A 15,230-nucleotide genomic window follows, 5' to 3' on the forward strand; every position below is an offset into this window, starting at 1 on the left:
GCCTGAATTCGCTCCCACGGGGAGTCGAACCCAGGACCTGAGGAGTACCTCTCGATTCCACTAACCAACTCAGCTAGGGAACCTTAGGCCAGCCCCTCAATCTGATCCCAAAACAAATCAAAAAGTAACAGCGCACGCGGAGATCGATCGATCGCCGCCGGGAAAGGATCCGTAGATGGCGACCTCGATCTCCTACAGCCACGACGGCCACGGCCACTACGTGGTGTCGTTCGACGAGGACGCCATCCGCACGACGCTGGCGGACTCGGGCGACGCGGTGGACTCGTGGCTGGACGAGATCTACCGCGTCCACCGCCTCGTCGTCGGCCTGGACGTCGAATGGCGCCATTCCTCCTACGACTACGGCTACGGTTACTACTACGCTCGCACGCCCCCCGTCGCGCTGCTCCAGATCTGCGTCGGCCGCCGCTGCCTCGTGTTCCAGATCCTCCACGCCGACTACATCCCGGGCTCGCTCTTCGACTTCTTCGCCGACGAGCGCTTCACCTTCGTCGGCGTCGGGGTCCACGACGACCTCGCCAAGCTGCGGGCCGGGTACGGGCTGGAGGCGGCGTGCGCGGAGGACCTGCGCGCCCTCGCCGCCGACGAGCTCGGGAACCCCGCGCTGCGCTCGGCCGGGCTGCAGGCGCTCGTGTGGGAGGTGATGGGCGTGCGGATGGAGAAGCCGCACTGCGTGCGCGTCAGCGCCTGGGACGCGCGCAACCTCTCGTACGACCAGCTCAAGTACGCCTGCGTCGACGCCTTTGCGTCCTTCGAGGTCGGCCGGAGGCTCTACGACGGCGACTACTAGGGTTTAGTGTCAGTTCGAATTTCCATGCGGTACTTTGTCATTAGGCGTCCCTCTGCTCCCAATCATCGTTGCTGTAGGCCGGCTTTTTTAGTCTGCAGTCTTGACATGTAAATATTATGCTTAATTAGCTATCGTGAAGTCGGTTCTATAGTTCCATGTGAGCTGTACTCGTCAAGTTCGTTGCGTGGATTCTATTAACAACTTTATACTAGACTGGAAAAAGAAAGTGGTAATTATTATCTGAGTTTAAAAAAAATAGTGGGTGGTATATCTTCGCGAAAGGGGAAAAAAAATATTACGCACCAATAGCTACTGTTCTGTTCAAACGCCATACGCTCATGCCCATGCGTATGTGATAATACACCAGATGAAAAAACAAACTGACTCCAACAGTTAGCTGTTGCTCAACTCATCATTACTCTTCCAAAATATAAGATGTTTTAGTTTATTCTTAGGCCCCGTTTGGTAGAGCTTCGGCTTTTCATAAAACGGCTTCGGCTTCGGCTTTTTCGGTGGAGTGGCTTTTTTAGTGAAGCTGAAGCCGTTTTGCAAAACATTTGGTAAAACGGCTTCTCAATGGCAATATATGTAATTTTATGATCACTTAATGCTTGGAGAGGGAGGAGAAGCCGGTGAAGCTACTTTTTTCGGCTTCTTCTCTCTAGTGTAAGCCGTTTTGCGGCTTCTCCCCGGCTTTGGTGGTGAAGCCGTTTTGAAATTGACCCTTTGGTAGGGCTTCACCAAAAGCTGGTGGAGAAGCACTTTGAGAAACCCTACCAAACGGGGCCTTAAATTAACTCCTATTTAAGGCTTCATGAGCTTGATTAATTCAGGCATCCCAGACTAACACCGAAGAAATACTACGAAAAGCTTCACCAGTTCTCCCCTACAACTCTCAAACTATATGAGCACAATCATCCAACCTTTCAAGGTTCTCATTAGCAAGTTTAGTTTGTCATCATGATCTAGGCCAATTAGCTTTATCGTGCGGCAAGCGCGGTGGGCAACCCTTTACAAATGAAATCACATAGGCCAACCAGCTTTGAAGGTAACGATGTACGTACAGAACGTTTGGGTTGTGAGCTAGAATCAAGGTAACTAGCTCTGTTCTTGTTCCCGGCCTATATAACCACTGCCGCTCCCAACCCTCTCCCCGTCGTGCCCATCTCCTCCTCGTTTGCAGTAACGCACTAGCCCCACGACGACCACGACACGCAGAGAGAGAGAGGTCAACACGCACAGGTGGAAAACGCGGTTTTAGTCCTCGATGGATAGGACCATGATTCCGAAAATCCAATCAGAACTAATTATTTGAGACAAAGAGGTTTTTTTAGTTCTGAGTCATTCACCCGGGACTAAAGACCCCATTTAGTTCCGATTGGTAAAACTAATCAGGATAAAACGGTTAAAAAAAAAGGCCGCGCGCTGCCCGCGCTGGCCGCCGCCTGCTCGACTGCCGCTCGCCCGCCTGCTCTCCTGCTTCCGCTCGCCCTCACCCGCATCCGCTCCACCGTCGTCCGCCTCCGCCCGCTGCCGTCTGCTACCGCCCACCTCGGCCCACCTCCGCTCCACCCTCACCCATCGCCGCCAGCTCGCCTCCGCCTGCGCCTGCGCCCGCCCGCCTCCGCTCGCGCCCACCGGCCACCCACGCCACGCCCGCTCCGCTCAGCCGCCCGCCGCTCGACTGCGCCACTGCCCTGCCCTCGTCCCGCTACCGCTCCTCACTGCTAGTGAGGGGCGAGCAAAGGGGGAAGGGGAGGGGCAGTAGAGGGGGAGGCTAGGGGCGGGAGAGGGGGGGGGGCGATGCAGAGAGGAGGAGAGAGGAGGAGAGGAGGCGCCGGTGGAGAGGTAGAGAGGAAGCGCGAGAGAAAAAGCAGGAAGAGGAGGAGAGCGCGAGGATAAGGGAGAAGGAGAGGAGGAGAAAATAAGCAGGACCGCGTGGGCGTTTTATCCTGGTTAGAACCAGCCGGCACAAAAGCCTCTAGGCTTTGTGGTGTCACTAGTGTGTCAGTTTAGTGACACCCAAGCAAGTTTAGGAGTTAGATCTCCGTTCTGAGATCCGAGCTCAAGTTTAGAGGTAGATGTGACTTTTGCGAATACGGGGCCATGTATTTTGTTTTGGAACTAAGTGGAATGGATTGATTCCATCCTATTTTTTTGTTGGGTTCAAAATATTTGGTTGGGAGGATGGGTCCGACCAGTTTTTCGTTTGGTTGGAGAGGTTAAGAGGGATGGAATAGATGCTATTTTAACACCGTTAGCCCCAGTTTTCAATGGCCCCACCTATCATATGTGGGGCATATCTGTCATCCTCTATTTTCTTTTTTTCCATGAATCTTATGTTCTTCCTCTGCTTCCTTCCCCAAGCTCCCTTCGCTATGCTGCCGCCTGCTCTACCGGACAGCTCCTCCTCGTCGCGCCCTGCTCTGCTCTGCTAGCTCCTCCCCACCGTGCCCTACTCTGCCCGCCGGCTCCTACCACGCGCTGCACTGCTCTGCCCACCGGCTCCTCCCCGCACGTGTCGCCCGGCTCCTCCCTGTCGCGCCCGCAGGAGGTCGAGCTCGTTGGCCACCGCGCACCCTTGCCTTCCCCCCGCACCTTGAGCCATTAGCAGAGCTCTCCGGCGCTAGCCACCACGCCCCCCTCCCTCTTCCCAACCTCCGCCCCTCCAGCACCCCTCCTTCTCCCCGGTGGCGGAGCTCCCCGGCGCTGGCCGCCGCTCGACCTGCCTCTCCCCTGCATCGGCTACCGCGCCGGCAGCCGCGCGCCCTACCTCTCCCACCGCGTCGGTGGTGGCGCGCCCTACCTCTCCCATCACGCCAGCGGCAGCGCGCACCTGCCTCTTCCTCGCGTCGGCCGCATGCGCGCTCCTACCTTTTTACCGCAAAACGGAGCAACGACGACATCCATGTGGGTTGGAATAGTCCGCTCGTTTTGGCGGAATTTAAAAAATTACGAAGCGCTTTGAATTTGAATAAAACAACTCTCCATTTCCATAAAATGGGTGGTTTGGTTGTTGATCCATTAATCAAATAATCCATTGACCTGCATCTAGGAGGATATTCCCTCCTAGGTCCGATCCAACCCAGATGTATTTTCAACCAAATACAGGTTGATGGGTCCATTCCAACCCAGTTCGATCCCAAACCAAACACACCCTAAGTGACATAACGAGACAAGTTTAAGGACCAACCATATTGTTCTTATCTTTAATCTGCATTCGTGGCACGTAAATGTTCTTCTTATGTTATCCTGAAATCGATCTCGTGTTGGCCGTGCTAGTCATTCATCTCGTATGGTGAATCGGTGATTGGTGCATTTAGGAGCTGTTTCGTGATCATTGTTCAATGTTCATCCCAACATCTGGGAGCCCGCATAAGCACAGCTCATCTACCTTACAGGTTTGCGTCAGGCCTCAACGGCATAGTTAAACTGTTTTAAGCATCCACGCTACCACGAGGATTTCAGGATCTGTCCATGCTAATTCACGAACGCTGACCACTAAACCGCTTTATTATTCGTTCCTCGACATTTCGACAACATCGGCTAGAGGAGTGTGGTAGTGGAAGCGGCAATGGCAGCCGCGCGAGCGCGCGACAGCACCGTGAATGTTGAACCCACGTCGTTGCAGCACCGCCACAGTAGTGAGGCTGGTCAAAACGAAATACAGTGCCCCATCCGGCCATCCCTAACCCTGAGGCTGTGGCAGTAACCTTTGTTCTGCGCGTCACGCCATCGGTTTCTGACAGCAGAGACTCTCTTGAGCTGCCTGTCCGCCGCGGTGGCTGGAGAGTGGAGACAGCCAGTGCTGGCGAGTCTTCTCGCTCAAGAGTCTTAGATTTTTTTTAATAATTAAATGATCCTTGGGTAATTGACACGCGCTATGGTTCATGACCGATGTTGCTTTTTTACAATAACAAATCTTCACGTCGTATATTTGTTTGGAGAGTATAATAAGTAACTCCACACAATTTTGTATTTAAAATATACAAAATCTTCATTCTAATTCCACATCACAATGGCGTATCTAACGTTACAATTTGATGACTTTTTTTTGACAATACTAAAAAAAGCCAGTAACAGAAATTGAGATGAGGCCATCGAAACCAGGCAATGTACCAACACTAAAAAAAGCCAATAACATAAATTGAGACGAGATCATCTAAACCAGGCAATGCAACTGACCAAGCATACAAATAGCCTGATAGAACACGACTAAGGTATGTATATCGAATATAATGTCACAGTACTTGTGGCCAATACTATCCGTGCAAACAATACAATCACACAATATGCCTAGCCAACTTTGCTCTAAAATCCTACACTCTGATCACTCTTTTGAAAAGAACTCATAGGCTGTATGATATTTATCCAGTACAACATTGTAGAGTGGGTGGATCGGCTCCAGCAAATTTGAATATGGGCCGAGCACCTGCTGCGGTAAGGGGCATGAATCGGAATCAGTCATGGCACTGTACTGGCTAACTGAGAGGCCACTGAGGCAGTAGCATGAGTGGTAGTGATCTCTGTTCTTTCCAGGCTTATCCCTCAAACCTCCCTCTAGTACCTGTTTTACAGAAGTGGTTGTAATCTGATTATCTGAAGTTACTTGATAAAACTTTAAATGATAGAATGGCATTACAAATTCCATATTCAGGTGAGAGAGCTCTCCATATCAGAAAAGGGATTGTATTTGAAGTTTCTCTCACCTGAGCACAAAGCAGGATGTATTGTTGCAGGGCAATGTTGTGGAACAGTGGGCCAACTTGGTTGCTCCGTTGTACAAAATCATATCCAAACTTTGCATAATCCACATCTTCAAGGGAAGAAAAGGAAAAATAAATGAGCAGGGAGACATAAATGGAGCATATAAAGTTGTACATGAAATGTACAAAATTGATTAAACAGTGCGAGGCAACAATGACATTATTCCCAAAGTAGATCAAGGTTCTAAAAATAGATAACTGCTATCATTTGATAGCCAACCTGATAGCAATTGTACAGCCTACTAGCCTGATTAAGTTTACAAGGGAGTGTTTGGTTTGAGGAACCACCTCATCATGAGTACATCCCATGAATTTTGGTGGGATGACCCCATTCCTCATGCTTATAGTAATTATTAGCATGTGAGGAATGAGGTAGTGATGGATCAACCCATTCCATTTCACAAACAAAACAAAAAAGTGAGGAGTGAGAAGACAATGGACCACCCCATTCCTCAAACTAAACACCCCTTAAGTGCATTGCTGCATGGTATGAGGAGTAATACAGAAGGAATCCTAATCAGTTAGAAGTTAGAACACTATCTGGAGCCATTTTTTGGTGAGGAACAGGAAACTAATTTTGAACTTATCATAAACAAAAATAAACGATTATTTTTCATTCCACGAGAAAAATATGGATGGTCATGAGTCTTACCAGAAGAAGATTTTTCTGAAGTGCACCCAGATGAAGTGGTACCACATGCATCATCCCATGATGGATTTTTGCAGGAATATGATGATTTCAGTTGTTCATCAACAATCATAACTAGCTTTTGTGTTAAAGCAATGGCAGCTCCCTGGTCACACATTTAGATTTCTGTTATGCGGAACACATCTTGTGGCAAAGATAACCGACTAACCATAGACAGATATTAACATTACCTGCCAAAAGGAGTAGCAACCGTCAACCAATTTATTAGTTCTTCCTTGAAATCCACATTCCACTCCTTGACGAAACGCCACCCAGTCCTAAATGGTGAAGTCGTCAGCAACAATGCCAACAGGTATTGTAATGTAATAAAAAAATTGCTGCATCACCCAAAGACATACATATCAACTACAATTTGTTCACTTAGGAACCAAAGGACCTAAATGGACAACTTCATGATCTAAACACGATAAAATCAGTCACATAAATACACACATCATAGTAGAAGTAAAATTAAATAAAGACGGAGGAAGAGGTTGTCTTACGATCAAGCTAGGCAAGTCAAGTTTCTCTGCCTCATTAAGCAGGATCAAAGCAGCCAACCCACAGAACGTGTACCTTTAAAGAAACTTTCACTTAATGTTCTAAACAGATGAATTCAGAAAATTAATAGAAATCGTCAGAAACATACCCACCATGAGCTTCAACATCAGGCTCCCCAGCAATACCACCTTCATAAGTTTGACATCTGGAGTCATATAGTATACGAATTGAGAAGTCATTCTATAAAAAGGAACTGTGACCAAGCAAAAATAAATTTTCAATTGAAAAATAGACAGTCATATCAAACAAACAAAACCTTGCTATGAAATCCCCAACACCTTTTGCCAGTTCAACATCGAGAATGTTCACAAGGCTGGCCACCTAGTGTCAACATGAGGATATATCAGAGAACTGCAAAGAAATCATGGAGGAGTACAGGAAACTCACCGATATAGCGGTATATGAAGCCCGGACATCAATTTCACCACCATCATGCATTCTATGGTGAAGGAAAGATGAGTGGCCAGCATCAGCTCGGAAGGAGTTACATATGAAAAAAAAGTGATTTTTGTACATTATTTAGGCTGTTCGGATGTGATGATGTGTACCTGAAAGCACCTGATTCATCTTTCATTCGAAGCATAAACTTGTACAGGTTATCCCTGAACAAGAAGGCAGATGTTATAACCAATGACTTGTATAGTTGTATGTAACGCAGATCTTGTTTGAGAGAAACCATAAGAGCTACCTATTTATTGATGACAGTGCTCTTTCACTCCCAATAGTCACAAGCGTGTTTACAGCAGCATAAGTCGTAGCTAGATGAGGCAACTGCAAAAGATGTGCGCAAAAGAATATATAAAGAAAACCATTTATAATTAATCCTCTTCAATGAGTCAATAGAAATTAAATCAAATTTTATAAATCCAGTAACAAAAAGCTTTGCTGTAAAAACCTACGTGAATTGAAAGAGAAGGACAAATGATTTATCCAAAAGATATCCCTGAGGGTACAAAGCCAAAGCATAGATGGATATTTCATAGAAAACATTTATTCATTATTCTGAGACTTTTAATCATATGCCTGAAGATGGTATTCTTTTATTTGCACAGACATGTAAATATCAGATTAACTTATTCCAAGAAGGAAAAATAAAGAGGCCTTTAATGTGACATGCAAGAATAAATCTCTGTCCACAGCATTTCACTGGACAAGTTCAAGATTAATGCACGCACCGCATAAAATGAAAATCTAAATCTTATTTAAAATAAATGGAAATAGCAAACCGAAAGAAATTATCCAGAGGCGGCTCAAAAAGTTTTAAGGTTGAAGCAAACCTGTCCAGGTCCACCACCATATCCACCATCTTTATCCTGACAACGAGCTAAGAAGTCCACGATATCATCCTCAAGATCATCATCAAGTACTTCATCCAACAAAGCAAGTGGGTGAACCATCCAGTAGCACAGCCAAGGACGACTGTACCGATTAGAAACAATGTGAGGATAACTATGCATCAGTGACACAAATTCAGACAGAACGTTCTGCAAGATAACTAAAGGATGTACGAGAATTACTTGGCATCAAGAACATGAAAGGCTGGCCCAAGATGCCTCAGCCCATGCGTCAGATATTCGATATGTTGGTCACGCCACAGCTCTAGCCTGCACAGGAAACAACTCAACAATCAAAGCTCAGGATGAGGCAGCAAACAACGTAATCTCAAATCTCAAGCTTAGTGTTTGTGTATGAGTGTATCCTTAAAGACTCTAACACATAACATATAAACTGGCAGCATTAAGCTTGTGTAAGCAATAATTATAGCAACCAAATCAGGAACGCTGCACTCCTCAATTATGTTGCTGCAATAGGTAAAGTTGTTTTTAGAAACAACTATAGGTAAAGCTACTGGCGAGCTCACAATTTGAAGCTAGAGTTCATCAAATTCTCCAATCCCCAAACCAAATCGATGCCTAGGGATCCGCCGCTCAACTACTAGTGCAAGCACGGCCAACAGTGGGCGGAGCCTAAACAGAAATAAGAAAACTAGCGTGCTCCAGGGGATGCTCACATGATGGACCTCGTGTTGGGCGCGGCCCCGAAGAGGGCGCGGTAGATGTCGGCAACCCTCGCCTCCACCTTCATCTGCTCCACCTGCGTCACCGTGAGCCTGGGGAGCTCGGTATCCGCCGGCGCCTCCGGGTCGCCTCCGGTGGGAGGCGACGGCTGTGGCGAGGAGTCCATGGTCCTTGCGGCCGGAGGAGGGTCGCCGCCGCTTGGCTGGGCCCTCGCTTGCTGCGGCCTGCGGTTTCGGCTACGAGCTGTGTGCCGCGGCCGCGCAGATCCTCCTCCCAGCGAGAGGCGATTCAGGCGAACCATGTGCCGCCGTCGTGGACCCGGACGCTCCTCCTTAATTAAAGTCCCAAAAAAGTAACGCGTTGGGCCGGCCCAGCTAATGTTACTCGGCCCGATTGAACTCCGTCAGCACCGCCCGCATCGCATCACGGCATCACATGCCCCCCCAGCCAGCCACGCAACGGACGGCCGAGCCCCTCCCAGTGAAGCGCTTCTGCTTGGCGGCTTGGGGGAGCTCAGCCGCCGCCTTTGCGTTCGCCAGGGTTTTAGCGAGGAAGACGCACGGGAGTGGGAGGAGCTTCCCGAGAGAGGTCCAGACGGAGAGGGAGGGAGGGAGATGGCCGCCATGGTTGGAGCGCGCAGGGCGCTCCTCGCCGCCCGCTACTCCCCTCGCGGAGCGATCGCGGCATCGGCCGCGCCCGTCCCCCCCTACCGGCGCGTAGATTCGCTGCCCAGGTACTGCACGCTGCCTTGGTGGCTCGTTGAACCCGCGTTGCTGTACCGTTTTGCCAATCTGATGTGTATTTTCTCCCTAGAGTTGGGAGATCTTCTCATGATTTGTGGTTCTATGTGAACTTTTCCTCGGTTGCTAGGAGCAGAGCCGAATAGGTTTTCTAACCGTAGAGATTATCCATTTTCGTCCGTAGCCAATAGTTTTGGAAGGAAACTGCGATTCGTTGTGGCCCGATTAGAACATGAAATGGAAAATATGAAGGGCATACCCTGATACTGACCTTGGTGCTAGGGTGTAGTAATTCTGGTTTTCTGTTTGCTGAAACACACTTTTATTAGCCTATAATTTCACTGCTTACCTGATCTGACTAATAACGCTCCTGAAAAAACTCCAATTTAGCGTCATCCTGAACCTGAAAGCATGTTTATTTTATCGTGCAGACTTCCAGCTGAAAGAGGTTGTGTGCCATCTTGGGTTCCACATCGAGGAGCTGGCAGCCTTGCATCTGAAAGGACTGATGAAGACTGCCACCGTGAATGGGGACAAAACAATGCAGGTAGCTATGGGAACTCCCGTTCAAATCATTTCAGCCACCAGCTTCAGAGAGATGCCCCTTCAGCTGGTTCCAGAAGTGCTGCGAATATTGGTGGTGGTTCCGAGCAACCTTACAGAAGTGGTGGATCATATGGCTCTCCAAACGCTAATCAGCCATATACTGGTGCAAGGGCAAATAATGAGCAACCTGGATATGATGCAACACAATCCTATAGAACTAGCAGTGCATACAACCAGCAAAGCCATGGTGGACATCTTCCAAATGCCCATCAGCAGTACAATGGTGCAGAAGCTAATAACACCCAATCTGGGTATGGTAAAGGGCAAACTTATCATCATCCTAATGGATATGGTGCATATAACTCTGGATATAACACCCAAAGTAACCGGAAGATCTATAAAGGAGAGGGAGCTACTACTGGGCAGTATGGATATGGTCCTTCAGGACAAGGGCCAAACTCAGTTGGATATGATCAGCAAGTCTTTCGGCAACAGCAATACGTTGATCATAGATCTGGGGGTGGTTATCCAGATAGACCTGGAAATCCTACCTCCCAGTATGCAAATCCAACTCATTCCCACAAGGAGCATGTTGCAGGGTTTCAGCAAGGCAGCAGTAGCAATTATGGATATAATGCTCCACAAGCCAATCAGAGCCCTTATGTCCCTAGCCAAGCTGACACAAGGAACACTCCTCAAGGATATTCCATGTACCTAAATACAGATGCTCAACGCCTCCCTCATGGAATTCATCAAGAAAAACATCCACATGTTCAACCTACTACATCATTTGGGAATCACTCGAATAGTGTGCCGCATCAAGGTGGCATATGTTTTCAGCCACTACCTGGCAACCCTTCAAATGATGGGTCACCCTCTGAAGTATCTAACGAAGTCAGCAGAATACGCAAAGGTACTGTTGAAGAACTGGAGAAGTTATGTGAAGATGGCAACATAAAAGAAGCGCTGGAGGTTCAGGCTATGCTACAGGGAAATGGAACTGTGCTACATGCTCATCAGTACTTTAGATTGATGCAAGCATGTGTTGATGCAACTGCTCTTGAAGAAGCAAGAGTAATACATAGTCAGATGTTGGAATCATCAATCGTTGTGGACACAGATGTTCAAAACAAAATTTTGGAGATGTATGCAAAGTGTGGTTCAATGGAAGATGCTAAGAAGCTTTTCAGTACTATGGATCATCGTAGCTTGGCTTCTTGGAACACTATGATCTCAGGTTTTGTGCATAATGGTCATGGTGAAGAAGCAACTGATTTTTTCGATCAGTTTAAGCAGACAGGGGATAAGCCAGATGCCGTCATGTTCATGCATATTTTCCTGGCCTGTGGAATTCTGGGATCTGTTGATGAGGGAATGTTGCATTTCGAATCAATGCAGAAGGATTTCGGTATAACTCCTACCATGGAACATTATGCCAGCATTGTTAGTATGCTTGGGCAGTCGGGCTACATTGCTGAAGCTCATGAGTTTGTGGAACGGATGCCTGTGGAACCAAGCATTGAGGTCTGGGAAAATTTGATGAACATGTGCAGACTTAATGGCTTCTTAGAGCTTGGAGATCGTTGCGCTCAAATAATAGAACGTTTGGATTCTTCTAGGTTGAACGAACAGTCCAAGATGGGTCTTTTCCCTGTCGGTGCTTCAGACCTTGCAAAGGAAAAGGAAAGGAAAAAGGCTAGTGTTGCTGAAGCTAGGAGCAAGGTCCATGAATATAGAGCTGGAGATCGATCCCACCCTGACACTCCTAAGATCTATGAAGAGCTGAGGTACTTGTCGGCTCATATGAAGGAAGCTGGATATATTGCTGACACCCGATTCGTGCTTCACGACGTTGATCAAGAAACAAAAGAGGATGCTTTGCTGGCTCACAGCGAGAGGCTGGCTATCAGTTACGGTCTTATAACAAGCGCTCCTCGTTCTCCCATCCGAGTTATAAAGAATCTTCGGTCATGTGGAGATTGTCACACTGCTTTCAAGATCATCTCAAAACTTGTTGGGCGTCTGATCATCGCAAGAGATGCGAAGAGATTCCACCACTTTGAAAATGGTGTCTGCTCTTGCAAAGACTATTGGTAAACAGGATACTGGAAGTCCACATTATTAATTTTGATCGGTGCAAGAATACTGTGGGCCGTTGCCTATCTGACATTTAGGTAGCCACTAGTTTTATACCAGGGACATCTATGCTGTCATCGGTGTAACATTAAGCCCTTTTAGTATTCTATTTTGCTGTTCATGTGTTTACAAGCCTGAAACCTTCTTTAATTGCTCCACTCCCTGATTTGTTACTTGCCACAGCAAAATAAACAATTTCAGTGTACATGGTTATGGTCCCCTGGTGGTATGTAAGATTCAGCATTTCAGCTGACTGCAGAGCTTTCTACTTGCTTTCTGTACCCGTTGCCTTGCTATCAAAAGCGTGATTCTTATGCCAGTTTGGCTTTCAGCTCTTGCTTAGGTTATTTCTTTGGCCCTGGAGCCTAGTTTATAAAGAAGCTGGCTATTAGAGAAACGGAGAAGCAAAAGTTATGGTATTTGTCTTAAGTTGCCTCCTCTTTTTGTTTGGCTCGCTTTGATGGAAAATATGGATACCTAAGAAACAAAGATGCTTCCCCTTTCGCATGGGTTATTTTTCCTAGCCGGACGGAACTCTAGCCACTTCAGAACGCAATGATCTTCATGTCAATTTTTCTTGAATTTTACAGAGGTTAAGAAATCTCATGTTCTAAATAGGGCACTAGAATGTGCACCTTCAAATGGAAATTATAAAATCCTACAAAATACGAGTAAACAGGACACTAGCAGATTTGAACTAATCGTCGGCACGACTGTCAGTTTGCTACCTGCAGACTGCGAGACGTCCACAGCTTGTGTTATAGACCAGGTCCTCTCGCATCTGCAAACATCCCGAGAAGGGTTTTAGAGGAGACCGCACCATCGATGGCGGCGGCGGCGGCTGGCGGCGCGCGGCGGGCCCTCGCGGCACTGCGCTCCGGTTCCCCGCCGACCCTCTCCGCGACGCTCTCCCGCCAGGCGGCGTCTCGGTCTACGGGTCTGGCGGCCGCGTCTCTTCCGCGCGCCTCTCGCCGGCGCCTCGCGATCTCGAGGTAGCCTTGCGGCGCTTCTGAATCCCCCGTGGCCCATTTTCTTCTGCTCCTTGACTCAGATTCGGTGTGCTCGTCTCGTGCAGGGTGCCGGTGGCGGCGCTCGGCGGCGTGCAGGGCTCGCTGATGCCGATGCACAGCGCCACGGCGTCGGCGCTGCTCACCTCCATGCTCGGGCTTAAACCTGGCTCTTGGGGCTGGCTCTCCGAAGGTAAATTTATCCCGCTCCAGTCGATCCATTTCCGTGCCGTGAATGATGGATGCCATTGGGACTTAGGGTAGCGAATTTGAACGGATGAACTATACTGAACTAGATCAGAATCTGAATATCTGATGTGGCTCTTCCGTTTTTGGTGCTTGGGTTTGATGCTTGTTGTTATCTATTAAATATTGTTCTGCTATGTGAGTATGTATACAGCTTACCTGTGTCACACTCCTTTAGGCCTTAATGAGATGGTTACTGGGAATAGGCTAGAAACTGAGGGAACTTCAGATATGAATGCACCTATGTAAGTATGCCTGAATTAGAAGTAATGAAGTTTTGTGTTAAGCTAGACTACTGGGCTAGTGCTTTGTGTGTGCCAGTGTCTAAAATTGGATCAAAATGCTTGATTCGCTGCTGCTTCAGTAGTGGCATCTTTGGTGGATGGGATCAAAAAACTTTGTAATTCACATTCTTTTCTTAGTTCTCTGTATGGCAGTTCCTAACAAAAAACTATTGCCACAAGGATTAGGATGCACTTGCCTGACTGACCTCAAGTTAATGTTTGTGTTGTCTACTACTTTAGCATCCAGGGAACATCATTTGACTAAGTACAGAACATAGCTATGTTCTTTATTAAAATAGTTTTTTTCAAAAATAAATATTTTCTTGATATTTTTCAATCTTTATCCTTTCATACAACTGTTATCCATGCATTGGCACATTTACCCACCTGATCATTTTCACTCGATATAGTACGGTGCCTTGGCTATTTTGTTTAAGATTATTGCTGGGATCTGGAAAACAATTATAGATCTATAAATTGTATTAAAAGGGCATTTAAGGTGTCTACAAGACTTAATACCAAATTATTGTTACATGCAGTTTATAGTTTGTACACAGTTTGTTGTCTGGATCAAACAAATGAAATCATTTTTCTTCCCAGGTGATTTCATTCTACTCTAAATAAGCCAATGTTTTAAAGATGCAAGTTATATTGAGTGCCTCGGTAATTTATGATTTTTTATGTATGTGCATATGATTGGTATCTTCAGGCAGCAGTACCCTTTAATATCTTAGAGCAGCAGTTTAAGCTCTACATTAGACCATTGTATTTCCATAAAGCAACATCTGATTGGGCACCGTTTTCTATGTATTTCTGGCAACGTTCCCATTCATCCCATTTGTCTGCTTTGTTGTTCTAACCCCTTCTTTTTTGTTTTGCTTCCACAGGATTTGCTACGCCTCTATAACAGGAATGGTGCTTCGGTCACAAGAGACTGTTTTTTAGCCTTTCTACTAGAAGATTCCAATAAGACTTGTTACATGCCTTGCGGAATACACCCTTGGACTTTTGCTGATGGAATCTGTACTAAAATTCGCAACCTAAAACTTATGGTCTCATGTGCTAGTTATCTCATTTTCCATGATATCAATCAAATTATCCATGTTACATGTTATCTATTTTCCTTGTTTTGAGTGTGGAATGGGATTATAGTATGACATCCTAACATCAATCAGAAGTGCATTATGTCTCGCAGCATGACTATACAAGTTCTAGTTTAGTACTCCATATCGAAGCTTTGTTCTCTGGAGTTCTCTCGGTTGAATCTCTAAGCTTTGTTATTGCTTTAATGTGAGAATGATATTTACCTGTTCGTGCCCAAAATGGAGTTCAAGCACTGCGTTGCAATTTAAGTTATAATGATCTGATATGTGCATTCTTTACAAGATAACCCGCTATTTCAGCTGCAGCCAGCTGATTTTTTTTAA

The 15,230-nt window shown here is 46.7% G+C and overlaps 4 protein-coding genes across 5 annotated transcripts; 3 read left to right on the forward strand and 1 right to left on the reverse strand.

Annotated features, from left to right (window-relative positions):
• The first annotated feature begins 128 nt into the window (after nt 1-128).
• On the forward strand, nt 129-993 carry LOC101776778 (Werner Syndrome-like exonuclease). Its single transcript, XM_004969821.2, has one exon. The coding sequence runs from the start codon at nt 176-178 to the stop codon at nt 809-811; it is 636 nt and encodes a 211-aa protein (XP_004969878.1). The 5' UTR covers nt 129-175; the 3' UTR covers nt 812-993.
• A 3,934-nt stretch (nt 994-4,927) lies between these two features.
• LOC101777190 (protein farnesyltransferase subunit beta) lies at nt 4,928-9,150 on the reverse strand. 2 transcript variants are annotated; one of them, XM_004969823.4, is made up of 13 exons: nt 8,847-9,150; nt 8,344-8,430; nt 8,104-8,245; nt 7,515-7,597; nt 7,375-7,428; nt 7,214-7,265; nt 7,083-7,147; nt 6,915-6,971; nt 6,769-6,841; nt 6,457-6,543; nt 6,230-6,371; nt 5,521-5,627; nt 4,928-5,378 (listed from the first exon to the last, which is right to left on the reverse strand). In XM_004969823.4, exons 1-13 carry the CDS (start codon nt 9,143-9,145, stop codon nt 5,142-5,144), a joined length of 1,485 nt encoding a protein of 494 aa, XP_004969880.2. In that variant the 5' UTR covers nt 9,146-9,150; the 3' UTR covers nt 4,928-5,141. The 2 variants fall into 2 exon arrangements, with proteins under 2 accessions (XP_004969880.2, XP_004969879.2); XM_004969822.4 differs by having other exon boundaries at nt 8,838-9,150.
• A 148-nt stretch (nt 9,151-9,298) lies between these two features.
• On the forward strand, nt 9,299-12,543 carry LOC101777878 (pentatricopeptide repeat-containing protein At4g32450, mitochondrial). Its single transcript, XM_004969824.2, has 2 exons — nt 9,299-9,577; nt 10,016-12,543. The coding sequence occupies exons 1-2, from the start codon at nt 9,459-9,461 to the stop codon at nt 12,225-12,227; spliced, it is 2,331 nt and encodes a 776-aa protein (XP_004969881.1). The 5' UTR covers nt 9,299-9,458; the 3' UTR covers nt 12,228-12,543.
• Nucleotides 12,544-12,963: 420 nt separating this feature from the next.
• LOC101778278 (protein NUCLEAR FUSION DEFECTIVE 6, chloroplastic/mitochondrial) lies at nt 12,964-14,921 on the forward strand. The gene is made up of 3 exons (XM_004969825.2): nt 12,964-13,258; nt 13,342-13,466; nt 14,691-14,921. The coding sequence occupies exons 1-3, from the start codon at nt 13,092-13,094 to the stop codon at nt 14,708-14,710; spliced, it is 312 nt and encodes a 103-aa protein (XP_004969882.1). The 5' UTR covers nt 12,964-13,091; the 3' UTR covers nt 14,711-14,921.
• Nucleotides 14,922-15,230: the final 309 nt, after the last annotated feature.

The sequence above is a fragment of the Setaria italica genome, chromosome V (genome assembly GCF_000263155.2).
Source record: "Setaria italica strain Yugu1 chromosome V, Setaria_italica_v2.0, whole genome shotgun sequence".
Classification (NCBI taxonomy): domain Eukaryota; kingdom Viridiplantae; phylum Streptophyta; class Magnoliopsida; order Poales; family Poaceae; genus Setaria; species Setaria italica.